Genomic DNA, 26,617 nt, shown 5'->3' with positions numbered 1-26,617 from the left:
ATTAGAACCACAATGAGATACTTCTAAACACAATAGAGAATGGCTAAAATAAAAAATGCTGAGAACACCAAATACCGGCAAGGATATACAACCATTGGGTCTCTTATGCACTGCTGGGGGTGGGGGGAAGATATGAAACAGTAGAAACACTTTGAAATGGTTTGGCAGTTTCTAATAAAGTTAAGCGTATAACTCAGCAGTTCTACTCCTCGGGATTTATACAAGAAAAGTGAAAACTCACATCCACAAAAGATTCGTGTATGATTACTCATAGCAACATTATTCAAATAGGTCAAAATTGGAAACAGTTCAAGTGTTCACCAATAGGTGATTAGACAAAAAATTGTGGTATATTCATATAATGAAATAATAAGCAGTGATAAAAATAAACAAATTACAGATACACACAATAACAGAGGAATCTCAAAAATCTTATGCTAAATAAAAGAAGCCAGACACAAAAGAGTACTTAGAGAATGATTCCATTCATATTAAATTCTAAAACAGGTAAAACTAAATTATAGGTAAAATAATTCAGAATAGAATTTATACTTAGGGTAGGGCTATAAGAAGCATTGTTTGCAACCAGCACAAAGAAATAAAGAGAAATGTGTTATATCTTGCTTTGTGTGGTGATTACTGGGGAATATAGAATTGTGAAAACTCATCAATTAAGAAGCACTTAATAAAACCACAAAGAATAAGTTTGTTCTCTATGCATTGACATTGAAAGTATAAGTAAAACAAATTGAAGTATGTACGTGTTATAAAGGCATTATTTTTAAAAGGAGGGGATCAGAGAGATACACATTATAAAATCTTAACCATAATTATCTTTGATAAGGATAGTGGAATTCGGTGGAGAGAGTAAATTTCCTTGTTTTATCCCCTGTGTCTGGCCCATCTGCCAGGTACCCAGTTATCAGCCTCCTGGGAGAACTTAAAGCCCCCCAGGATCAGTCAGGGGCCCCACCTCAGGCTCAAGTGGCCTCAACTACTTTCCTGTCTTCCTCTTCTTCTGAGGGTCTCAAGGTCACAGTCAGGATATAGGTGAGGTGCAGCCACTGCACAGCAGGGCCTCATCTCTGCCTGCTCCTGGGCTTTGAAGACACACCTGAAGCCACAAGGTCAATGCTGAGCAGAAAGGCCCCTGGGAAGGACTGGGGGTTATCGAGAGGACCTGGTTCCCCCTGAGTCACAGCCCCAGGGGTCACATTTGGAGTGTGCAGGGTGAGTATGGGGAGGCTGGTGTGGGGCTCTGGGAGGATGTAGAGAAGAGGAAAGGCCATTTAAGGCTGGGGGTGTCAGTGTGAAGTTAACGGGGGTGGGGAGGAAGACAGTAAGTTGGAAGATGGGGGAAGTGGTGGGTGGTTGCACCAGACAAGGAAGGCATGGGAAGCACCTCCGAATGCCAGGCTTCTATCTCTGGATTTCTTTCTTAGTTTATGTCATGGCCTAGAAATTTTTTAAATGATATTGTTACTTTCCAGTTTCTTCAAGTAGAAATTTAAAACATATTTTGATTAGCTTTTCCAGTTATTCTCAGCAGAAGGATTAATCCTAGTCACTTAGTATACCATTATCAGAAGTGGGAGTCTCTTCCCTGCTATACTTTTATTCACTGCTTTATTTTCAACTTCTCATCTCCTTTTGTTAGCAAAATATAGGTGAGGTGTGTTTGTTTTGATCCAGCAAGAAAGTCTCTGTATTTTTAATAGAGGAATACTGCAAATTTACATTTATTATGATTTCTAATATGCCTAGACTTATTGCCATATTGTTTCTTGGTTTCCATCTAGCATCTTTTTTTTTTCTTTTTTCATTTTCCATATCTTTGTTGAATTGGTTGAATTTTCTTTGGGATTTTATTCCTTTAACTATTTTAGAAGTTGAGACCGAGAATGCTAGTTGCCTAGCCAGTATCCATTTTTCTCATTTTCCTAACTAATAGAACCATAATAATTTGGGATAGCAGTATGTCCAGATTAGGGAGGAGGGGAAAAAGATGACCTTCATCAGCCTCCCTTGCAGCTAGGGATGGTCATGTGGCACTCACTGGCCAATGAGATGTCAGCAGAAATCACTGGGTAAGTCTTTTGGGAAAGCCTGTAAAGAGGCTGCCTCATGCTAGGTTGGTCTTCTTGCCCTTTGTATTTACTCTTTGTTCCTGAAGTATACACATGAAGGCTGGCACGCTGGTAGCCATATTGAGAGTATGACGACAAGGATCCACTCATGAGCATGGGAAAGCAGAGAGATAGAATAAGTCTGGATACCAGCCAGGGAATGTCCATATCTCGGCTTTTTATATGTGAGATAAAAATCTAGCCTTTTTCTATGTGAGATAAAAATAGTCCTCTAATTTGTTTGAGCCGCCATTGTCTAGGTTTCTATTGAAGCAATCAAATACAATTTGTAACTGACATAAAAGTGATATATCTTATTCTTTTTTCCAAATGCACTTCAATATTAATATTTATTGTCTTTTGTAATTTGCTATTAACCTCTGGAGCAAATCATCATCTATTGCCTCCTAAATCAAGCAAGAACTTTAGCCCAATTGCTGTTCCTCCACTCACCCTCCCAATCTATCATGGTGTTATCATCTTGAATATTATTTCTGAACTGACGTGAAAATTTTTACAGTTAAGTTGTTTAGACTTAAGAATGAATTTTCCTGGCTTCTCTGCTCACGTCGGCTGCTGGTGCCATTCCCATTTTTCACTGTGATGGAGCTATTGCTCGTAAATATTTCTGGTCAGTATAGTAAACTTTCTGGATCTTTACATATATGAAATGGTCTTATATTGCCATTACATTTTAATAACATTTTGAGTGAGTTCATAATTCTGTGCTGACAAAGTTATTTCTTCAGAAAGTTGGGGATGTTTCTTTGTTCTCTTCTTGTACTTAGTGCTGCTGCTGAGTTAGCTGATGTCAATTTGATTTACGCCCTGGTGGGTAAACTTTTTGGTAGTTTTATTTTCTCTTTAAATATTTATCTTCATCAATTGTGATTGTGTCACAACATGTTTTGGGTACATCTGTTTTAAATCATCTTGGTGCAGTTGGTCGACTGTCTTAAATTGTGATTCTTTCTAAAGAATCTTTTATAAATTCTCTCACTAATGATTGCAAATTCTCTCATCAATGCCTTGAATGTTGCTTCCCTCCACTTAACCTAATTCAGAAAGAATCTGGTCCAGCAAATTCTTCCTTATGTACCTTGTGTCACCCTAGATGTGCCATCTCGCATCTCCTGGCATGTGGGCCACATCGAAACCACCCTAGAGTTGTCACCTCATAGTCATAATCAGACTCCTTCAAAGAAATGGTCTCTGAGAAGGCACCTCAGAGTACCTTGACACTCAGTGACTCGCTCTCTGATCACCCATATAAAAGTGAGATCTCCTCTCCACGCAGCATGCTCTGTCTTCCTTGCTTGATTTTTCTCCATAACAAACATTACCGTCTAAACACTTTTTAAACAACTGTTCCATAAGGGCGGGAATCTTGCCTGCTTTTTCCCTTAGCCCCCACAACTTCGTGTGGCACTGAGTGGGTGCTCAGTAAACAAGTGATGAGTGAATAAATTTCGTTTAAATAAATCCCACTGAGCATAGGCCGCTTAGTCCTAGGTTACAGATGAGTGCCTTCCCTTGACCATGGGACCTGGTCGTGGATTCCAAGCAATACTAAGCAACACGAACTTTTGGTCAGAGGTTCATTCATTCATACATTCATTCATTCAGTAATTGTTGAACCCCTACTACGTGCCAGTTACCATTATGGGCATTTGTTAAAGCAAAGAGTAAGACAGGCAAAGTCTCTATATGCATGGAGGTCATATTCCAGTAAGGGAGACAAACCAACAGATAAATGTGCTTTCCACGAATTGGGATAGGTGGCCATTTGTGTTTCTGTGCACTGACAAAGGTGTTTATGGATTGCACTATCTAGTTTTAACACCAGCCCTCACCACCATGGGTAGGTGGGTTAAAAAGCTTCCTGCAAAAACCCTAGGCTGAAATGTTACTAACTTGCAAGCAGAAGCAACCAAGATAACCCTGGTGCTGATAAATTTCTTGCCTCTAGAGGGAACTCTTTATCAGCCAAAATAGATAACGTGGAAGAAGCTTTCAGAAAACATGTTTTGAAACATTTCCTCCTTTATGTGATTTTGCTGCCAAAAGGAATGTGGTTCACTCATAAAAACTCTTATAGCTGAATGCTTAAAACTTTATAAGTATAATTTCCTCACCTACTTATTAGTTACTTATCTCACTCCCCCCACCTCACAAAAATTGTATTGGTTTTAAATCTATTTGTTAAAAATATCAAAATGTAACACCTTTTGATTTGTTTGTAGAATAGCTGACTGTCATTAGGAATATCACAAATTTTATCTAGATTTCAATTAAAAAAACCTTTACATAATTGGTGGATACAATTAGAAAATGAGTGTCCTGAGGTCAGAGGCAGACCCAACACCACCAATTTGCCTCCAAATCACAGGTCTTTGCCAGTTTCAGCAGCCATTACAATCAATACCAAAGAGTGCTGAGCTTAAAATCCAGACCAGAAGATCACTGTAGGACAAAGGGTTAAATCAGGATTTCCCTCAAATGAGAAGAAAAACCAACCACCCAGGCCAAGGACATGAAGAGACAGTTTCATAGAAAAGGAAACAGTAAGGAAAAGAGGATTCTGAACATATGCAAAAATGCTTAATTTATCCATAAAAAAATCAAAGGAAGATTGATGATGACAGGTCCTCTATTTTAAGGGTAACGGTAAATAGGCAGTATAATATATTGTTGGTCAGAATGCAAACGGGCAGAACCTCTTTGAGTAGCAATTTGACAATATACATCAAAACTAAAAATGCACAGACTCCTTATACAGCAATTCTACTCTGCAAAGTTTTCCTACCGAAATATTCCCAAAACTTAACACCCACTTGACACCAAAATCAGATTAGGTCAGGACAAGAAGCGAAAACTATAGGCCAATTTGACACATAAATATTAGCAAACTGAATTCAATGATGATTTCAAATAATACTCAAACCAGGATTTATCCCATGAGTACAAAGGTATTGGTCATTGTTCTGAACTACAAACAGCATAAGCTGATCCATATTTATTTAATCAGAAAATAAAAGTACCGAAAGAATATTTAGTAGTTCACCAGATTTCCAGGAAGCCTTGGGGACTAAGCTCAGACAAAGGCACAAAAAATACCACACCACAGAAAATACCACACCACAGAAAATACCACACCACAAAACCAGGTGGAAGAACATTCCACTACTGTCACAAGGAATGCTCTCTTGGTTCTCTGGATCCCAAGCTGTAGATTATAAATCCCGAGTGGGTACATTTGATTGGCCAAACCTGGTCACATGTCTGCCCAGCAGCCAGGGAAACTGAGAAAGCAAGAAACTGGCATTTTTCAGCTCTATAATTAGAAGCAGGTTGTCTTCCATCAAGCCAGATAAGAAGGATAGTCCCCTAACATGGGAAAGGGGTTCAGGTGCTAGGTAGTCTAAAATATGGCCAAGGCCCACCACTGTGAGGTTTCCATAGTAAAAAAATAAAAATAAAAAATCTAGTGATGAAATTTATGATATTAACAGACTAAAGAGGAAAATCGTATAATCCTCTCTGCATCTGTAAAAAGAAATATTTAATAAAATTCTTTATTTAAAAAAAACCATTAGCAAACAACCTCATCAAAGAAGATATACAGGTGAAAAATAAGCATATGATAAATGTTCCACATCATACGTCATCAGGGAAATGCAAATTAAAACAACAATCTGCTAAAGAGCAGCTATGAAAAACCCACAAATAACTTCATACTTAAGGGGAAAACAACAAAAGTTTTTTTCTCTAAGATGAGAAGTAAGACAAAGATACCTTCTTTCATCACTGCTATTCAACATTTTATCGGAAGTTTTATCCAGGGAAGTTAAGCAAGAAGATAACAAAAATACATAAAAAATGGAAAGCAAGAAGTAAAACTATCTGTATTTACTATTAGTAAAACTAAGTGTTGGTAAGGATGTGGAGCTTGGTGGCAATACAAAATAGTTTCCCTACCATGGAAAACAATTTGGTGTTTCCTCAAAAAGTTAAACAGAGGAACAGATCCAAGATGGAGGAGAAGACAAACACTGTGCCTGCTTCATTCTGTGAACACATTAAAATTACAACTAAATTGCAAAACAATCAACCTGGAGAACCATCTGAAATCTGCCAGAACAGAAGTTTTATAACTAAGGATATAAAGAAAAAGCCAAGTCAAGACTGGTAGGAGGGGCAGAGATGCAAAACCGGCTGGCCCCAAACCTCTGTGTAGCGGCTGAGAATCAGGAGGGATATCTCGGCTATCGAGGTTCCCCCAAGAGGACTGAGGGACCCCAGCCCCACACCAGCTTTCCCAGCCTGGAGTACTGGTTCCAGGAAGAAGAGCCCCGCATAACACCTGGCTGCGAAAAACAGTGGGAATTCTGACCATCCAGGTGGGACAGAAGGCTGTGGGAAACCCAGAAGTCCTCTTAAACAGCCCCGCACAAAGTCACTCGCTCGCAGCCACTCACCTTGGGCTCTGGCAGAGGGACGGTGACTCAGGAGGTGTTGGAGGCATTTCAAGACGAGAGCTGGAGGACAGTTGCCATTTTCCCTATGAAGGGGCCTTCTCCTTGCAGCCAGCAGGCAGACGCCATCTTTCCTGGGTTGAGCCCTCCCCCACAGGCCAAATCTGAATCTGATTGGCGTGATGAGCTCCGCTGCTCCACCCCGGTGAGTTCTGCTGGGACTCCACCCCAGCCAATGCTGGAGGCACTTTTCTCATGAGCAGTCATCCTGCCCGCATTGCACTCTTTCTTGGAAAACTATCAGAGTCCGTGGACCCAGGCAGGCAGTGACTGACGTTGGTGTACTCTGAGACTTTTGTTGAGTAGCTCCAGGCTCAGCACTGGTACCAAACCAGAATCTACGTTAACCTGATGACCACAACTCTTCCCACTCTAGTGACTCCCTGAGACACTGCCTCACTCAACTCGCCTACTGCATGCGACTTTATCAGTGGTTGAATCTTAAGGAGCCAGCAGGTGGCAGCAGGCCTTGGTATATCCTGACTTTTTGCAGAGCTACCCCAGACTCAGTATTTGGGGCAGCCAATCTCAGTTCATAGCGTGGCCTCTCCCATGTACTTCCAACTTTAGCACAGGAAGCAAACAACCACAGATCCCTTTGTAGCTCCTACCAGGTAGTCCCCAGCCAGTCACAGGCAGTGGGTGACCTGGGCCTGCACTGGAGCCCTTCCCGAGAGGCCCTAGAACCAACATACTTGGAGTTGGCCTCAGACCACAGCAGAACACCACCTAATTAGCCCCACAAATGGCACACTCAAAAGGTGGATTCAACAGGTACCAGAGCCTGCTGGGGCGAATCCCACTCAGTGGGGTAAGCCCCCCCAAGGCAGCCTGTATGCTGTGGGCATGGCCAAATGCCACAGCCAATCAGCCTGAAGTCCAATCCCACTCACTGATGTGCCAATAGCAATCAAGGCCCAACTATAACAGGGGACACACACACCCACACAAGGGACACACCTGGAGCACCCATAACAGGTGACCAGGGAGACTGTGCCAGGGCCCCACAGGGCACCTACTACATAAAGCCACATGGCCAATACTGGGAGACATAGCAGATCTACCTAATACATAGAAACAAACACAGAGAGGCAGCCAAAATGGGAAAACAAAGAAATACATCCCAAATGAAAGAACAGGAGAAAACTCCAGAAAAACACAAAATGGAGGTAAGCGACCTACCAGAGACAGAGTTTAAAACACTGGTTATAAGAATGCTCAAGGAACTGAGAGAGAACTTCAACAGAGAGATAGCAAGCATGAAAAAGGACACACAAACCATAAAAAAGAACCAGTCAGAAGTGGAGAATACAATAACTGAAATGAAGAAGGCACTAGAAGGAATTAACAACAGTTTAATGAAGCAGAGGATCGAATGGGCAATTTGGAATACAAGGTATCAGAAAACACACGATCAGAACAGCAAAAAGAAAAAAGAATCCAAAAACATGAGGAAAGTTTAAGAGGCCTCTGGGACAACATCAAGCGTAACAACATTCACATCATAGAAAACAACATTCACATCCAGAAAGAGAAGAGACAAAGAAAAGGATTGAGAACCTATTTGACGAAACAATGACTGAAAACGTTCCTAACCCAGTAAAGGAAATAGACATACAAGTCCAGGAAGTGCAGAGAGTCCCAAACAAGATGAACTCAGAGTCCCACACCAAGACACATTATAATTAAAATGGCAAAGGTTAAAGATAAAGAATCTTAAAAGCAGCAAGAGAAAGGCAACTAGTGATTTATAAGGGAGCTCCCATAAGATTGTCAGCTGATTTCTCAACAGACACTTTGCAGGCCAGAAGCGATTGGTACAAAATATTCAGTGTGATGAAAAAAGATAATGGCATGGCCCCCCACAATGCTAGGAATCAATAAATAAGGAGACTGGTTAATCCATGAAGAGACACAAGCATGGGAAGAGGTGAAAAAGAGAGATGTGGCTAAAATAGACAGGACCTGATGAGAGTAGCCTTGTGAGCAGGTGGGCGGAGCCTAGTGGTGGGGGTGACTAACAGTTGAGGGTGGGGCTGAAGACTAGGGTGGCCTAACTGATACATGAATAGACTCTGAAGACCAGGGCCATGGATACAGAAAATTTGATTAAGGCCAGTACAGGATGGATCTGCCCAGAGGATAATGAGCAGTGCTTAAGGGTGAGTGGAGGGTTGAACATAAGATGGACGGGGCCTAGAAATGAGAGGTCAGGGCCACCAGAACTCGGCCCCCTTTCGTCCTGCACCAGAGGTGGTGGTAGGAGTAAGAGGGTCCTCCACTGAGCGTCTGTGTGTTCTTCATCCCCTGATCAGTTAGAAAAGGCAGCCATAAAGATTCAGTCATGGTGGCGTGGCAAGGTGGTGCGCCAGATGTTACTGCACGCAGCACTCAGGGCCTGGGCCATCCAGTGCTGGTGGAGGTCCATGCAGGCCAAGATGCTGGAGCAGAGACGGCGCTTGGCACTAAGACTCTACACCTGCCAGGAGTGGGCAGTGGTGAAGGTACAGGCACATGTTCGCATGTGGCAGGCCCGCAGATGGTTTCTCCAGGCACGCCAAGCGGCCTGCACCATCCAGGCTCACTGGCGCTGGCATGCCAGCCAAACCCGAGGCCTGATCCAGGGCCGCTATGAGGTCAGAGCCAGCAGGCTGGAGCTGGACATCGAAATCCTCATGGCCTAGGGCGCTGGGGGGGGGGGCCAAGGAGATTGGATCTGTCTTCTAATAAAGACATTCCCTGAACTCAGTCTCACCCTTTGGAAATTAGCCCCATGGATGAGGGATTGGCCCCTAACCTTCCTGCTTTCCACCCCAAAATGGTTCCCTTGCATGGCCTATTGTCCATCCCAGGGCAATCCACACTAGGCCCTCGTTCCTAATGCAAATGTGACCAATCTTGTACCCCAAAGAGACTGCAGGGCCCAGGTCAGCCTCAGTCACTTCAGCCAGCCTGATCCCTGCACCCTCCACAAGTGGGGGTGGGTAGGCCCTGGGCTTTAACTTCCTGTAGACCCTGTGCACACATCTCCATTCAGGGTAGGACCCCAGAGAGTCTGGCTGCAGCCAGAGCCAGCTAGGAAGGCCAGGGTTCCACAGGCTGTGATTGGCAGGGCCCTCGGGGCCACTGCAGCTCTTGGCAGGGAGCCAGGAAGACAGGGCACCCCAGCTGAGCAACAGCAGGACAGGCGCTGTGCCTCACTTGGGGACAGCCAGCCAGAGCCAGCCCCTGGGGGAGGCCAGGACGGGAGCTGAGGAGCAGCAGCTCTGCCTGCTGCTTCCCTCCCTGGGGGCTGAGAGACAAGGCTTCCCTCCCCTCTGCTGGTCACTTCCTGGGAGAACCGGGCATAGGGTCGGGGAGGGGGGAGAGAGCAGGGTGAGAGGATGGGGAAACAAGCAGAGGAGAACTAGGGCTGGGCAGGGGGAAGGGCTGTCCCTCTGCCCTTGGAGGTCACTGGTTTGGGGATGCGGCCTCTGAATCCTGCCACATCCTCAGGAGCAGCTGCGCTGGCCTCCCCCCAAGATGCCCTCGCTGTCCCCGCCTTCCAGCCTTCCACAGGCTGCCACACCCTCTGCTTGGCCTGCCTCGAGTGGTGCTGATGGCGTCTGCTCTGCTGAGTCTCCTGTCATCTCTCGGCATCCACGGCTCAACCAGCTTTGTCCATGATCTCTCAGCCTCTGCTTTGTCGTCCATGCCCAAGGTCCCTTACTCAGCCTGTGTCTCTCAGGTGCTTGTCTCTGAACCTGCATCCCAGAAATCTGAGGTCCATGACCCTCCCCAAGGTTTTGCGATGGGCAGCCTTGCACAAGAGGTGGGAGGACCAGTGTGGAAGTGCCCAGGTGTCAGAGGTCTTCAGGGCCTCGCAGCTGGGTCAGGCTTTCCCTCCCTCAGGCCCCTGTGTGTGTGCATGCACGTATGTGGTTAGGGTTCACGGGAGGTGTCTCCAGAACAGCTGTGGCAGATGTGCAGATTCGGGGATCAGCCTGACACCCATCACCTCCAGGAGCTGCAGGTGGCAGTGATGCAGCCAGGTACCTTGGAAAAGGGACCCCCGTCAGACACAGCTCTCTCCTCCCCCTCCCCACAGCAGTGAGTGGTAGGAAATGAGTTAGGTAGGTGTGCATGCTGAACACGACCAGCCTGGTAGGTGCTACTCTTGTAGTGAGAGGTGTTTAAAACATGGTCTGGCAAGGGTTTGACTCTGATTGTCAGCCTACACTGGACAGTGGAATCCCCTGACACAACAAATGCCGATGTCTCGGCCCAGCTAGGGGTTCTGCTTTGATTGGGTTTGAGGAGCGCCCCGGGCCCTGGAACTCAATGGGTGCTCACGGTTTGGAAAGCTCCGAGGTCAGCCCTTCCCAGCAGAGGTTCTACATCCCCACTCAGCCCACGTGATTTGTACCTGGTGACAGGGAGGCAAACTAGGTCTGACCGGGGCAAACCAAGAGGTCTTAGCAGCTGATTGGTAAGCCTCAGAGTGCGGAGGAGGGAAGGGGACAGGGTAGGTAGAGAAAGGTCCAGTCACACAGGAAGATTAGAACCCAGGATCAGGGAAGCTGAAGTTTAAGGAATGGCGGCGACCTGCAAATACATTAGGTATAGAATGAATATTAAATAATTACTTACTGTTACAGATTAATTTAAACATGATAAAACTCGAGAATGAGCACTAACTAATGCTATTTTCTCAATTTCTCCATAAGGAATCAATTGATACAGTCTACAATGAAAATGTGGTTAATAAAAAACATGGTGCTGCAAGGCTGCCAGAGTGAGTCTCAGATTTTGTGAATCAAACTCACAGAACAAGAGGCTGCCCAGCCTCCAGGTTACTTTGCTTGGAGAAGGGAGCCAGAGCAGGGAGCCCCGGGCGGGCCCCAGGGCTCTCAGAGACCCAGACGCGCTTCTCAGCGCTTCTCACGCTTCATCCCTGAGGGTGGTGAACTGATGTGAGCGCAGGCCGAGCGGGCAGAGAGGTTACCTAGCACCTGTGGGTGTCTGCCTGTCTCCCATTGTCGGGTACAGTGCGTAACTCACAGGCCAGTCAACTACTCCCAGGACCAGATGTGGAGTGCAGCTGGAAGACCTGGATCACTGCCTTCCGTTCATGGAGCAAGAAGGTTGACAATGGCTCAAACTCTCCTCAGATTCCCTGAGACTAAAGGAATGTTTGCCTCCAGATGTCACTCCGTCTCTTTTCTTAAACAGGGCTCTCTGCGGGTGGGGTGGGAGGGAGAATATCTTTTGTGGTGAAGAAACGTATGTGAAGTTCAAGAATTCTTCAGTATCATTTCAGATTCATTTTCTTCAATTAGAATCAAGTAAAATTAAATTGTCTTCACTGAAAAAATAGACAGATGGCATGATCCCATTTTTATGGCAGTATTTCTCTCTCTCCTTCTATCTGTAAAAATCCATAGAAATCTAAGAGGCTATACCAGAAATGATAATGATGGTTATATTTGAATGATGAAACTGGAGGTAATACTTTTATTTTCTTTTTGTACTTTTCTGCAATGCTTAAACTGTTGACAGGGAGCATATATTGTTATTACAGAAAAAAATAAAGTGATTTTTCTTAAAAAACAAACAAAGCCCAAACCTGACTTTTTGGTGAGAACCCTTAAGGTTTAAATCTTCCATGTTTTACTTTCTATCTCATTTCCCTCTGCCCTCCCTTTGCACCCTCCCAGTTTTTACTTCCCTCTAACCCCCCACCTTTCTTCTGCTTTCTCCAGACCCAGCCCCTCTCCCCCAGACTGAGAACATCCATCTTTAGTGGCTCAGGCAGGAGTGGTAGGCTCCTTTCCTTTTTCTGCAGGAGGTGGGGGCGGGGACATTTTCAGAGGGCTTTGATACCCTCAGGGAACCCTCCTTTCCTCTCTATTTCCTGCCACCCCCACACCAGGAGAGGAAGCAGGGCAGCCAGGGTGGGTGGGAAGAATGGAGAGTGTTCTGGTATGAAAGAAGCTGGCGGGCAAAGTTTCCCACAGGGTCCAGGGTCCTACCCCCTAGATGGGTAGCAAGGATAGAAAGAGATTCTTCACTGAATACCCTTTGTTCCTCTCTTTCTGGCTGTGAACCATGTTAATCACTACCTTTAAAAAATTATTATTGGGGCGGCCTGTTAGCTCAGTTGGTTAGAGCATGGTGCTCTTAACAACAAGGTTGCTGGTTCAATCCTTCATGGAACACTGTGAGCTGCACCCTCATCTACTTGACTTGGAGCTAGCTGATGGGTCCTGGAGAAACACACTTTAAAAAAAAAAAGTTGAAAAAATTATTATTGCATTTTAAGGAAAATTCCCCTGAACCATGCGAAGGGGGGTGGCTTTTCAGGTGTGAGGGGATCAGAGCCCCATCTTGGCCTATCCTCAGGCTGGGGCAGGGAACAGCACTGCTGCAAATCCCATGGGGTGAGTGCTCCCAGGTCCGGCTGCTGCAGGCTGCTGCGGGCTGCACCCGGGCCTGGGTCATTCGGACCAAGGATCTGGAATAGACACACCCCAGTAAAGTTGCCAAAATTAGCAAATGAAAACACAGGGTGCCCTGTTAAACCTGACTGTTAGATAAACAACAAAATTGTTCAGTCTAAGTGTGTCCTAAGTATTGCATGAGACATACTTATATTAAAAAATTATTCATAGTTTATGATATTCAAATTTCAGTGGGCATTCTATATTTTATTTGATACTCCAAACATTGGCTGGCGAGGAAGAGCCACTCCTGCAATTTGCTTTTTTCAGTTTTCTGTTTTCATGTTTTTAATTGTTAACCCAAATTTCCACAGCTTCGCCTGCCTATAAGTTGATGCAAAAGGGTTCACTTAAAAATGACAAATGTCCCTGGCCTGCCCGTCTCCCATCGCAGGACCTTGTCCCTCTGAAATATGGTAGTCTGGGGCCTTTCCAAAGCTGCCAGGTCCTTCTGGTCCTGTTTGGGGTCAGTGCCCACTGCCTGAAAGGTCACAGAAAGGGCCGCGGTGGCCTGAGGAGCCGTATGGCCAAGACTGTACCTCTGCACCCTCTGCTGGTGAGCCCCAGGCCTCACAAGGGCACTGGTCTGCAGGACCCTGCCACCAGGTCCAGCTCCTCCAGGGACTGGAGCAAGGCGCCCTCTCCCATCTCTCCTGGGCCAATCGCCTCTCCCCTGCCCCGTCTCTGCCCTCCCTGCTCATCTCCTTCTCACAAGCTCTTTCTGGCTTCATACACACCACCTGGTCCTCGCCATGCCTCTTCTGGGTTCCCTCACACCAAACGCTCAGCCTGACTCCACGCTGACAAATGGCCCCTCCGAGTGCCAGACAGGCCTGCTGAGGCAAAGCCTACAGTTCCCGGGGCACAGGCAGCTGCCCCTCCTGCCCCCGCCCACACCATCCAGCTCCTCCACTGGGCTGCCAGATGAGCCTGTGAGCACATAAACCCCCTGCCTTCGCCCCTTGGCTAGTCTGAAGTGGCTCCTTTAAAAGAAGATGGCTCATTCATTTCTGTGTCCCCACCAGGCAGGGCTGGGTCTGGAGCTGGTGGCCACCAGGTCCTAATATCAGGCACAGAGCAGAGAAAACAAACTGGCAGCATGGGGGTTACAAGGCTGCGGCTGCTGTGACCGACCTCCCTGGGTCACAGGCAAGGAGTGATTTTTTAAAATAAAGACACTTTATTTACAGATAATACAAAATAAACCACAGGACAAACTACTGTGCAGGGGGAGGGACAGCCCCCATAACGACCCCCTCCCCATCCCAGAATAACTTATATAAAAAATTTGAAAGGCCCAAGGAGGGGGGAGGGACGGGGCTGGAAGCACCTTTGTTGACTTGGGGTTCGGGGCCTGCGGTCCTCGGCCACCCGGTTCCAAGGCCAGGTGGACTTTGGCTTATTCCCTTCTGAGTCCTGGGCCTGGCAAGGAGGGGACACACTGCGAGGGCAGTTAGTGGCCGTTGCAGAGGCTCCCTGGCCAAGGACCCTGCCTTCTGACTCGGAAAGGTTGGAGTAAGTAGGTGGGTAAGTGGCTTTGGGGGCGGGCGCGGGGTTGGCGTTATTGCAGTGCTCCAGCCAGCTTCCTCCTGGCTCTGGACATGTGCCTGCACGGGCTTTGGTGCAGCAGCCGTGTCGAGGCAGGGGTCTGGGGTCCTCAAAGTGATGATGTTGTTGAGTCCACCACCTCGCGGCCATTGCAAACAGTGGGGACAAACTGGGAGCCAGACCCTAGGAAAAGGAAGCCGGAAGTTGGGACACGCCCCCAAGGCCCTGCATAGAGGGCGGGAGGAAGCAAGGGCGGCAGGGCTGCAGGGCTGCAGAAGGAGGCTCCCCAAGCCCCGCCTCTCCTCTCCAGCCTCATCTAGGGGCACTGTCCCCAGCCAAGGAATCTCAGCAACCCAGGCAGCGGCCCCCATGCGGAGGAGCAGGTGGGGAGGCGCACAGGTGGGGAAGAGCTTAGGGCAGACGCTAACCTTGGCCGAGGCTGGAGCTGGCCCTGGTGGTGGCGCTACTGAAGCGGCTGGTGGGTGCGCGGTGGCTCACCACGTTCTTCTGAGGCTGGAAGAGGATGATGTGCAGCTTGGGCGCGAAGAGACAGCCGAGCACCACAGAGCCACTGAGGCTGACGGACACACACATGGTGGTGGTCTGTACCTGCGGGGGGGTCACGAGTGAGCCTGGCCCACAGGCCTGGGCCTGGCCCAGGAACCCCCACCCAGGATGTGGGGTCGGGTGTAGCGGGGACAGCAAGCATCCGACACGGGGCCTTGGTCCATTCGCCAAGCCCCGGGGGTGTCTAGGAAGCTTGGGCACAGTGCCAGCATCAGCCCCAGTGGGGCGTCTTCCCGGGAGACCGAAGTTCCAGCTGTGGGGGTGAACATGCAGGGGAGCTTGTACCTGTGGGTGTGTGTGCAGGTGTGTGTGTGTGTGTACAGGCACGCAGGTATGGGCGCATGTGTGTAAGTGCATGTATACGAGGTCTGACAATTAAGTTCGTGAACTTGCTGCAACGATGTCGCTAACCTTTTCTGATATCAGAGGGATTATTCATTATGAATTTGTACCCACTGGACAAGCAGTTAACCAAGTTTACTATTTGGAAGTGCTGAAAAGGCTGCACTTGGAAGTGAAAAAGTGAGACGACCTGAACTTTTCGCCAACAATTCACGGCTCTTGCATCACGACAATGCACCAGCTCACAAGGCACTGTCTGTGAGGGAGTTGTTAGCCAGTAAACAAATAACTGTATTGGAACACCCTCCCTACTCACCTGATCTGGCCCCAATGACTTCTTTCTTTACCTGGAGATAAAGGAAATACTGAAAGAAGACATTTGATGACATTCAGGACATCAAGGGTAATACGATGACAGCTCTGATGGCCGTTCCAGAAAGAGTTCCAAAATTGCTTTGAAGGGTGGACTAGGCGCTGGTGTCGGTGCATAGCTTCCCCAGGGGAGGACTTTGAAGGTGACTGTAGTGACATTCAGCATGAGGTATGTAGCACTTTTTCTAGGATCAGTTCGTGAACTTAATTGCCAGACTGTGTATCTTGTGGGTGTGTGTAGGGGGCTGAGTGTGCAGGTACATGTGTACAAGTATGGAATGCATATGTAGGTGGGAAGATGTGGGTGTGTGCCAGGTGTGCCAATGTGTGCACATGTGAGTGTAGGAATACATGTATGTGTCTGCATGCATATGTGTACAGGTATGTGCGTTTGTTCATGCATGTGTATGTGTTGCAGACGCATGTGTGGGTACTGTGGGGATGTCCCAGGTGAGTCCTTAGCTGCCTGTGATTGGCATGCAAATGCAAATCATATGCAAATGCAGGCTGAGTCAGAGCATTCCCTCCCCAGCTCTGGCCTCTGCCACCCCGGCAGGTGGCCCAGCAGGTGCAAGAGCAGCCAAGCCCAGCCTCCCTGGCCCCCAGCACTGCCCACCATACCTCTGTCCTGGGGGAAAGGGCCTTTGCAGGGGCTCTTGCCTTGATTTTCCTGTTCCTTTAATTGTTAAGATTGTCAGTTCAGACCCTGCTCTACACTCCCAAGCTGAGTGACCTTAGACTCTCTGAGTCTCCATGTCTTCGTCTGTAAAATGGGGAGAGCCACGGAATTTACTCCAGAGTCCTGAGGATCCACCCAGATGACCCTTTTGTCGTTCAGAGGCCAGCTCATCTGTCACCTCCTCAGAAAGGCCTTCCCTATCATCCCATCTGGAGCAGCCATTGCTCCTTGAAGCTGAGGAGACCCACTGTGACACTCAGTGTCACCTGGAACTTAGCTTGGAAGCCACCAACTGGGGTCCAGTATTCACCTGCTTTACCCTTCCAGCCCTGTACCCCAGCTCTCCTCCCCCTTTGCTTCACCTTCTCTGCCTTCCGTGGTTTCATCTCTCAACCCCAGAGTTGCAGTGCCCCAGGGCATGCCACACTGCATGGCTCCAAGGGACATCAGAGCATGGTACCTTCTGGAGCTGCATCGCTCTGTAACCCTGCCATTCCCATTCCAGCTGTCTACTTTCACTTCCTCCTCCGTTTCCACCATTTCTGCCTTCCCTCCTCAATGCACACCCTCTGCTCCAGTCATCCGCCCCCATGTACTTAAACCTGCCTGTCCTGCAGAGCCCAGTTCCAGGGCTCCTCTTCCAAGAAGCCCTTCCTGGTTCTCTACATGCACACCACCACAAACACACCCTCTCATCTCTACACCCACTGGGGCCTTTGGCAACCTAAACCAGTCACTAGCATTTCCTGACTTGGCTCTTTAGTCAATCCCCTGGGCACCCAGTAGCCCAGGAACTCCTGGAGCAGAGATGAGGTCTCCCTTTCTACAGCCAACCTCGCAGTGGGACAGAACAGAGCCTCTGCTCATTTGGACATAGCTTGCACCCCCATCCCTTCCCAAACTAGAGGATGACATCTGAGTCCTGACGTCTCTTCTCAGCTCCCTGTAACTCCTCCCCCTCCCACTCGATTTCCCCAGGCCCCACTCAGCCTTCCGGCCTTTCTCTGCGGTCCAGTCCCAGCTGGGCCACCACAAGCTGTGTACCCCAGGGTGAGCATTTAACCTGTTGGAGTCTCCGAGTTACCAGATTAAACGAGGTACCAGGAAACAGAAGGCCCGGTGTGCCACCCCCCGCCTCTGTGATGGGCAGCTCACCCGGTAGTCGCTGGAGGTGACATAGAAGATGGGCAGGAAGGCCAGCCAGATGATGCAGGTAGTGTACATGGTGAAGCCGATGAACTTGGCCTCGTTGAAGTTTTCGGGGCACTTGCGGGTCTTGAAGGCGTAGAGCGTGCAGAGCGCGATGAGAAGCACGTTGTAGGCCAGCGAGCCCAGCATGCTCGTGTCACCGTGGTTGCAGCGCAATGTCACCACCTCCCGCCGCTCGGGGGCGGTCTCCTTGCCTGTGCCGGGCGCCTCCACCACCAGCCAGGTTACCACGATGAGCAGCTGGCCGGAGATCAGCGCCAGGCAGATGGCCACCTGCGAGGCGGGGCTGATGAAGCGCGGCCGCTGGGCTCCCTCCCGGGCGCCCCCGAAGATGCGTGCAATGCGGTTGGTCTTGGTGAGCAGAGCCGAGTAGCAGACGGAAAAGGCGGTGCCCAGCCCGAGGCGCCGTAAGGTGCATACCGCAGTGGATGGCTTGGCAATGAAAACGAAGGTCATGCAGTAGCAGAGGAAGACGCCTCCCAGCAGGATGTAGCAGAGCTCCCGGCCCGAGGCCTTGACCACTGGCGTGGCGTTGTGCTGCACGAAGACGCCCAGCACGAAGAGGGTGGCCATGGCGCCCAGGCACGCGATGGTGACGGGGCCCACGGCCCACGCGTCGCCCCAGCGGATGTACTCCTGGGGCAGCTCGAAGCAGCCCGTCAGGCTGGCGTTGGGCCAGTAGCCCAGGCCGCAGTCGGCACAGGTGAATTCGTCCAGGCGGTACTCGTAGGGCTGGCAGGGTATGCAGAGCCAGCAGCAGACCTCGCCCGGCTGCACACTCTTCACCTCATTCTGGAGGCAGGGCTCACTGCAGCGAGAGGCGGGCAGGGGCCCGGCTGACGGTGAGGCCCACGGGATGAGGCTGGTGTCCAGGCTCAGGCCTTCTGCCCAGTAGCCCACCTTCTGGTAACGATAGCGCCCACTGCCTGCCCGAAGGTAGGTGAAGATATTGTAGCGACCAATGCCATCACCAAAGCGGTCGAAGCGGACCTCACTGTGGGTGTCAGCTGGGCGGAAGGGGGCTGGGTGGCGGATGGAAGGAAGACAGGGTTAGACTGGAGGGCCGTCCTGACGTGACCGCAACCCTCACCCGAACCTGGACCCCAAACCCCAGAGCTGAGCCCTCTCCTCGTCCTTCTGGTCCTCACCCCCACACTAAAGCTGGCTTTACCCCCGGCCGTTTTGCTAAATGAGAGGCTACAATAAACCCCGACCCTAACCCCCAAAGCCTAGGTATCTCCCCAAACCTAAAGCCACACTCACCTCCAAACATGAATCCCCCAAACCCAGCCTTAGACTTAATCTCCAATACCTTCCAACCCAGCCCTAGACCCCAACTGTATCACAGCACACACCACATCCTGTGCCCCAAACTTCACAAGGAGACCCCCAAAGCCAGACTCAGCCTCAGCTCCAGTCCGGCTCCACGTAATCCTGTCAATGACAATGCCAGCACCATCCCAGTGAATGCCAATCTCAGCAGTCAACTGAAATCACCGAGGGTCACAGGCAGCTCCCAAATCACTTCTACTTCCCACCCCCCAGCTCTTGTAAACCCCACGCCTTCCCACCAGGCTCAGGAGGCAGGACCCCTGTCATCGCGGGTCCCAGTGAGAAATCAGGGGTAAAGCTAGCAGATGACATACGTAAGGCCCGTGGTGAATGGTGCTGCCTGGCGTTACATACGGGCCCCCACAGCCTCCAGCCTTGAAGTCCTCCAGCTCGAGCCCCACCATAAATCCCACCAAGCCTGCGCGCTGAGCTGAGCCCTGCTCCAGCGCCAGCCCACCAGACCCGATTCTCCCAGAACTCAGAATATCAATCTTGTCGGATGACTATTCATTTTGACCCTGGGCCAGCGCTCCAAGCTTTGTCATCCCTGGCACCATCTCCCACTGTTCCCACAGTGATTCTTCCTGAAGCACAGTGATAACTCTGAGGCATTCATTTTCCTTAAAACTGGAACTTTTATTTTAAATTCTATTAAAATAACTTTTGGGTTGAAGAGGCTGTGGCCACCTCGAGTGAAAAAATCCAAATTAGGAACAGAAATTTTCCCCGAAAATAGCATGTCATCCTGCTCCTCACTCTCACCCAGCCTTATCCTGACTCTCACTGGTGTCTTGCTGCCCGCGAGAAGGGGCTGGAGGTCTCGTGGTCCCTCGCTCTGTATGTTAAACAGGCAGGAGAGAGAGGGCACTGCCCATGCAGGACCCAGAGACCCCCAAAGTGCAGAACCAGGCCAGACGCCTACTCTCTGGAAGGGTCTCAGCAGGTGGCACCTTAGTCCTGGCTCCAGCCTACTCATCCCTGCCCTGTTCGTGACACCACCCCCTGGGGTGAGTCCCCGATTTGCTGTAGGCTATGTTTTCGTAGCTGCGTAATGGAACCTGAGGACCCGCTCCCTTCCACCCTCTGACGGCCAGCAGCCTGGTGGACACTGGCCAGCACCATTACCATCGAACTTGACGTTGAGCACGAAGTCCTTATAGAGGCGGCGCCCGTTGACGGGCCGCATGGCATCACAGAGGCGGGTGGTGTTGGGGCAGAGGGCGCGCTGCATGTTGTGCAGAGCATGGGCCATGGCGTACACTGCGTTGACCACGAACATGATCTTGGACTCCTGCTCGAAGGGCACAGCCCGCAGTGAGTGGGCCGCGCAGTCTCGCTGCCGGAAACTGCAGCGGAACCTCTGCTCCCAGAACTCCCGGAACCAGGGGTTCCGGCTGTTGTTCCAGGGGTCCAGGCTCCGGAAGTAGGAGGCAAAGTCGCTGATGGGGTAGGAGGCCAGCTCGATGGTGATGGCGCCCTCAGCGGCCCCCTCGCTTCCTGCCACCACGCTCTCCAGGGCCCCCCAGCCATCGCTGGCCACCCAGGTGAAACTGGCGTTGAGGCGCTGGGTGGCAGCCAGGAGCTCGCGGGCGTCCTCGGACCGGGTGAACAGGACGGCCACGCGGGCACTGGGCTTCTGCAGCAGGGCACGCACCACGCCCTCGAAAGCAGCTCGGTTCATGGCACGGCCCACCTTTTCTGAGGTGGCCACGCAGATGTTGCGGGCGCGGGCCTCCAGCTCAAAGGCTTCGATGCCTGTCTCGCCGTAGTCACCCTCAGACGCCACAGTGGACACATAGGTCCAGTTGAAGAAGCGGAGAATCTCGGCCATGGCCTTGGCTTGGAAGAAGTCGGGGGGCACTGTGCGAGCAAAGTAGTCATAGCGGGACTTGTCACTCAGCTTGGCGCTGGTGGACGCATAGCTTATCTGCGGGATCTGAAATAACCGCAGGAGGTTGGCCACCTGGGGAAGGGGGGCGGAGGGCAAAGGTCAGAGACACAGCGGGACCTTGGATCAAGTGTCCAGGTGGTCAGCCCTGAGGTCCCCCTCTCCCCAAAGACCTCGGTCCTGTTTCGATGTGTCTTCCCCCTGGGGACAGGGAGTTTCCCACCCCTTCTCAAGGGCTGGGAGAGAGAAGACCCAGGGCCGAGGCTCAGAGTCCTGAGCCATGCCTGAATCTCTCTGCTGTCCTGCTGCAGACACGTGGCAGCAGCAGCAGTGGGGAGCCAAGGGGAAAAGCCCAACCTGTGGGTTGGAGAGAGGTTGGTGCTTGGCTGCACAGGGAAGAGAGAAGCCCCAGACGGCATCTGGGATGCTCAGGGCTCTCTCCACCTGTTTGGGGCAGGTAACCTGTCCCCAGAGTCAATCCTGACGGGATGATGCAGAAAGAAGGAAAAGGGACCCTGTTAGGAAGACCCAGGGCTGAGGGCCCCCATGGCCCTGACAGCCCACGGCTTGGTCTCCAGTGGATGCCTGAGCCTGCCATGAACAGGGCTTCTGGCTTACCACTGACTGCCTGGCAGCTCAACCCCCACCCTCAAGTCGCTGGGACCTGCCCCTACAAGTGAGGTGCAGCCACGGCCCCGGTGGGATGGTGGGAAGGTGACAGCAGGCAAGGCTCAGGTTCTGCAGGTGGGAGCTAGGTCCTGTATTTGCAACTGGGGCACTTGCTCTGACAGTCTCAATGCCTTCTCCTCCCATACCTTCTACCTCTGTGCCCCGGTCAAGTCAGCAGCTCTCCCTGAGCCTCAGTTTCTCATTCCTGCCTTCATAAAAATCATGGCATGTGCATGTGAAGCCACAGTGCCTGGCAGACGGAAGAGGAGGGGGGTTTGCAGAAGAGAAGGGGCAGGAATGAGCAGGACTTGTCAGTAGGCAGGTGCTGCCTAAGGATGAAGGGTGGGGCCTTGTTTTGACCCAGACAAGGGAAAAACGGACTGATACTGCGGTGCGGGCCCTGCTGCAGGAGGCAGGCCACTTGGGGTGGGAGGGAGGTAACTGGACTCCTGGAGATGAATGCATGGGGCCCTGAAGAGAACTAGGGAGAGGGGCATGCTGGGAAAGCACCCCAGAGGCTCCTGAAGACATCAGCAGGTGAGAGGCTGCTCCCCCACCCCGGCCCCCAGCCAGGGTTGCAATGTAAATGCTGCCACAGCCACACCTGTCTAAGCCACTACTGGCTGTCTCCAGCAGCTGGGACTGGCAGGACCAGTAATTCATTCATTGCAGTAGGAGGATGAGCAGGCTTCCACCATCCCACACCAGAAGCTGCCTACGTTGTTGACTTCTTCTTAATTTCTCCTGGAGAAGTATTCGCAGTCAGGGATCCTGGCCCTGCCTCTGATAGCAAGTCAGCCTCCTAAAGGAAGCTGCGGCCCCAGCCAAGGCCCTCCTTGCAACCCCAAACCCTGACCCAGTTAGAGCCTCATTTTCCAGCAGCCTATGCTGGGCACCAAGCAAGTAAGGGTCCGGGCAAGAGGTGGGACCCAATCAGGAAGGGGGAGGACCCCACCTGGGCTAAAGCAGCCAGGTGTGCCCAGAGATACCAGGTGGGCCGGTACCCTCTCCTGACCCTGTGGGAGAGCTGGCTCCCTCACCTTCCCACCCTTCAAATCATGCACCCCGGAGACCCTAGGTGACCCTCCTCCCACCTCCTTCTGGGTCCCCCACCCCTTACTCTTCTCTGGGCTGCTTCTGGCTTCTACTACCCCTTTCCCATCCACGGATAGATGATCTGAGACCCGGAGGCTCTTGGCTGAGAGCCCTAGGTTCCCGTCTCCACTTTGTGAGGGCCTTGACTTGCAGCCTGCCTCTTTCCACGTCTCGGTTTCCTTATCTATAAAATGGGTTAGTAATAATAGCAGCTAATATGGATGATGCCCTTATGACTTGCCAGGCCCCTGGGTACATGCTTTGCATGTATTATCTCATTAAATTTACACAACTCTAAGAGTGACAAGTGTTAGGAGTCCCATTTTATGAGGAGGAAACTAAAGCACAGAAGAGAAGTAATGGCCAGAATCACACAGTAAGTGGGTGAGGCAGGATTCAAACCTGGAGTTCTGACTCGAGAGGCCTGATTAAGCTTCTCAGATGTGTGTGTGTGTGTGGGAAGTGGGATGTTTGCCCTATACAATCTCTAAAAATCGACCCCCATGACATGACAGGGGCACTTCCTTAGTCTTCTGTAAAAAGCTACCCACAGGAAGCTTCTAGTCCCTCTTCCAGTGTATGGCAGCCCAGAAACCCTGCTCAGTGGAAACCTGGGACCCCGCCTCTGGCCTCCCTCTCCAGCCCCCATCTGAACAACCCCCACATACTTGGATGGAGACGTCGCTGTAGGAGCCGCCAATGACACCAGTGATGGCAGTGGGAGCATCGCCGTGGGTGGCATAAGAGCCGTCGGGGCAGATGTGGCGCGAGCCGTCGGCACCTCGGCTGAGCGAGGCACGCACAAAGTCAAGTGCCTGCTCCAGGGCGTGTGTGTCCTTGGAGCAGCTGTCCAGGATGTGTGCACCCAGGCGCACACCCGGCAGCAAGCGGGGGTCGCGGTTGATGCGGTCCAACGCAAAAAGCATGGCCTCCAGGCGCTGGATGCCGCGATGCTCATTGACGGGACCGCACTCCTCTGCCAGGCTGCCTTTCTGGTGTACTGGGAACAGCCCACCCAGCACAAGGTCCCCCTCCAGGGTCAGCACCTTCTTGGCCGGGCCCTCAGCACCGGCGCCCCACAGCAGCAGCAGTGCCAGGAGCCCAAGCAGTGATCCCATGGCCCCAAAGGGGATGGATGGGTCCAGCAGACCTGAGACTCCAGGGGTTGAGAGTAGAAGCAGCAAAGGCAAAGAGAGGAGATAACAGGGAGCAGGAAAGAACAGACAGGAAGAGAGACGAGAAGGGGCCCAGCTCCTGCAGAGAGAGACAGACAGACAGATAGGGAGAAGTGCAACTTGAGGGCAGCTGCTTGTTCTGACTCTGCCTCCCCCAAGCCCCTCTCCCAGGAGCCAGCGAGAGGTGGTCACTAACTAGGCTGAGAAGTTCCTGTGTCTCAGCCCTGCCCTGATCTGGGTCTGGAGATGAGCCCTGCGCCCATCCCAAACTCAGCGGAGGGTGGGAGACAAGAGTAAACAGGAGACCCCAGCCAACACCAATTCTGCTGTGAATTGAAGAGTATCCAAGACCCTGCACAAATCTCCCAGGACCCCAAGGTCAACACCTTTGCAGCAGAGACCAGGTCAGAGTTACAAACTTGGGGTCCAGCGCCTATCCAGAGCCTTGGAGTTCCTGAAAGGGGCCATTGCTGGCTGAGAACCCAACAGGAAATAGGGAAGAAAAGTCTCTAAAGGGGAGTTAGTCTCCAACTCCTAGGGAGACTGGAGTCCAGGTGAGCACCCAAGGGTCCCAGCCTCAGGTTCTTAAAAAGCCACCTCCAGAGCCCCCTGACTGAGGAAGTAATAGAGTCTCTAGGCCCTGGGAGTTAGACAGCAAAGTGGAGAGGCTGGCTCCAGGGGGAGACAGCAAAGCGGCCACAGGCCTGAAGTCAACAAGGAAATTAGATGTGAGTATATGTGTGTATCCAGGGTGGGGGGCGGTTCATCTGGTCCCAAAGTCAAAACAGTGCTCAAGGTGAGACCTCATCTCCAGTCCCCCCATCCTCAGCCTCAGGACCCTGTTCCCGGGTCTTGGTGCTCAGAGATCCTTCCTTCCGTCTTCCACTCTGCACCCCAGTACTTGGGCCCCAGTTGCCCTCCGGGACACCTACTCCACACAGGCTCTCACAATCATGCAGGCTGGGGAAGCTAGGAGAGGGGCACCGAGTCTGAAGAAGGGCAGGAACTAATTCAAGGACCCATTCCTGGGTACTAGAGGCTGAGGCTTTCACTTTGCCACCTCAGCTCTCCAAGGTTAAACTGCTGGTGTCAGGGCAGGGGTCTGGGACCCCGTGGGTAAGCCCAGAAGCAGCAGCTGCACCAGGCAAACGAGAGGGAGAGGGAGAGAGGGAGAGAGAGAGAGAGAGAGAGGGAGAGAGGGAGAGAGAGAGAGAGACAAGCTTGAAGACCAACACAGATGGGGACAGGGACCTGATGGGGGCTGAGGCCCAAACCGGTCAAGACCACGAGCCTCTCGGGGGTGGCAGGACCCCTGCCTGACGAGGGCAGAACCTGGAGGGGAGGCAGCACCTCGGAGGCGCGCAGCCCAGGCACCTGGTCCACAAAACCCAGGCCGGCAATGACCCAGCCAGAGGCTGAGACAAAGACAGAGGCACAGACAGAACGACGGACCCAGAGGACGGAAGGGCAGGAGGAGGAGGGAGCGCGGGGCAGGGCGTGCTCCTCCTGGGGTAGACAGGCGGGACGCCTGGGGCTGTCTTCCCGCTCCCGGAGCTCCCGGCCAGCGCCCCTCCTGGCCCGGGCGCCCCAGCACTCGAGGGCCCACGGGGCTTCGGGACGTGGGCTCAGAACCTGCTCAGGCTGGCGGCGGCCGCGGCACGACGGGCTGACCCTACCTGGCGCGGAGACGGAAGGGGCCGGGCGCGGGCTCCAGCTCCGCTCGCTCGCCCGCCGCTCGCGGCTCTGCGCTCCCTGCCCGCGGACCCGCCGCTTCCCAGCGCCGCCCGCCCGCCCCGCCCCCGGCCCGCCCCGCCCCCGGCCCGGCCCGCCCCGCCCCCGGCCCCGCCCCCGGCCCCGCCCCCGCTCCTCCCCACTCCCGATCTTCCGCCTCCCTCCAGACGCGCCCCGCCGCTTGCCCTGGGCCTCGGGCTCTGCTCCTTCACGGCCCCCCGGCCTGGAGCTGTCCGCCGCGTGGTGCTGAATCCTCGGGCGCTCCCACTATGCGCTGGAGCCGGTGCCTCACGGTGCCATCCCCGCCTGGGTCAGACGACGTCCCGGAGAGCAGCAGGCACGGGCACGGGGCACGGGGCACGGGGCTGGGGAGGTCAGAGCCCCGGGAGGTGGGCACAGTGCTCGGGGCTGGCCCTAGGGTAATGGGGTGCTGCTGGGGGATAGGTAAGGGGCCACGTGGGGGTGGGTGAAGCACTTAGACATCCATTCTCTCCACTCCTGGACTGCAGCTTAGTTCACACGCCAGGCCCAGGGCGGCGCCATGTGTCCTCCACCCCATGTGAGAGAGCTGGGGCCTGAGTCACTAGGAGGAAGAGATGGAGGGGGGTCAGGGGGGGTGGGGCCTCTTCTTCCTCCCTGATGACCTTTAAAGCTGCTGCCTTCTGCCCCCCACACCCACCCACCCAGCCCTGACCACCCCCCACTAATCCCTACCTTCATGTGCAAAGGGTATTATGTCAAAGAGCAACCTGGGCCGGGCAAGGGGTCAAGCGGGAGGGACATGCTGGTGCTGCCCATGGGCTGGGGAAGAGGCTCCTGACACTGGCAGCTGCGTAGGAGGCAGCAGGAGCTGGAGCTGGAGCCCAGGAG

The 26,617-nt window shown here is 52.0% G+C and overlaps 2 protein-coding genes across 5 annotated transcripts; one reads left to right on the top strand and one right to left on the bottom strand.

Annotated features, from left to right (window-relative positions):
* Positions 1–8,751: 8,751 nt before the first annotated feature.
* On the top strand, positions 8,752–9,345 carry IQCF6 (IQ motif containing F6; the record flags this gene model as incomplete). Its single annotated transcript, XM_081072851.1, has 2 exons — positions 8,752–8,823; positions 8,977–9,345. 2 exons carry the CDS (start codon positions 8,752–8,754, stop codon positions 9,343–9,345), a joined length of 441 nt encoding a protein of 146 aa, XP_080928977.1.
* Positions 9,346–14,225: 4,880 nt separating this feature from the next.
* On the bottom strand, positions 14,226–25,792 carry GRM2 (glutamate metabotropic receptor 2). Of its 4 annotated transcripts, none has more exons than XM_081071426.1 (6): positions 25,693–25,792; positions 23,510–24,095; positions 20,315–21,152; positions 17,804–18,879; positions 15,117–15,297; positions 14,226–14,871 (listed from the first exon to the last, which is right to left on the bottom strand). In XM_081071426.1, exons 2-6 carry the CDS (start codon positions 23,957–23,959, stop codon positions 14,798–14,800), a joined length of 2,619 nt encoding a protein of 872 aa, XP_080927552.1. In that variant the 5' UTR covers positions 23,960–24,095; positions 25,693–25,792; the 3' UTR covers positions 14,226–14,797. The 4 variants fall into 4 exon arrangements, 3 of the variants coding, with proteins under 3 accessions (XP_080927552.1, XP_080927551.1, XP_080927553.1); XM_081071427.1 differs by lacking the exon at positions 25,693–25,792 and adding an exon at positions 22,351–22,490 and having other exon boundaries at positions 14,227–14,871; positions 23,510–23,620; XM_081071425.1 differs by lacking the exon at positions 25,693–25,792 and having other exon boundaries at positions 20,315–21,125.
* Between the last annotated feature and the right edge of the window lie 825 nt (positions 25,793–26,617).

Source organism: Rhinolophus hipposideros (assembly GCF_964194185.1).
Source record: "Rhinolophus hipposideros genome assembly, chromosome: 14".
Taxonomy (NCBI): domain Eukaryota; kingdom Metazoa; phylum Chordata; class Mammalia; order Chiroptera; family Rhinolophidae; genus Rhinolophus; species Rhinolophus hipposideros.
This window is presented reverse-complemented; position numbering and strand designations above follow the sequence as displayed.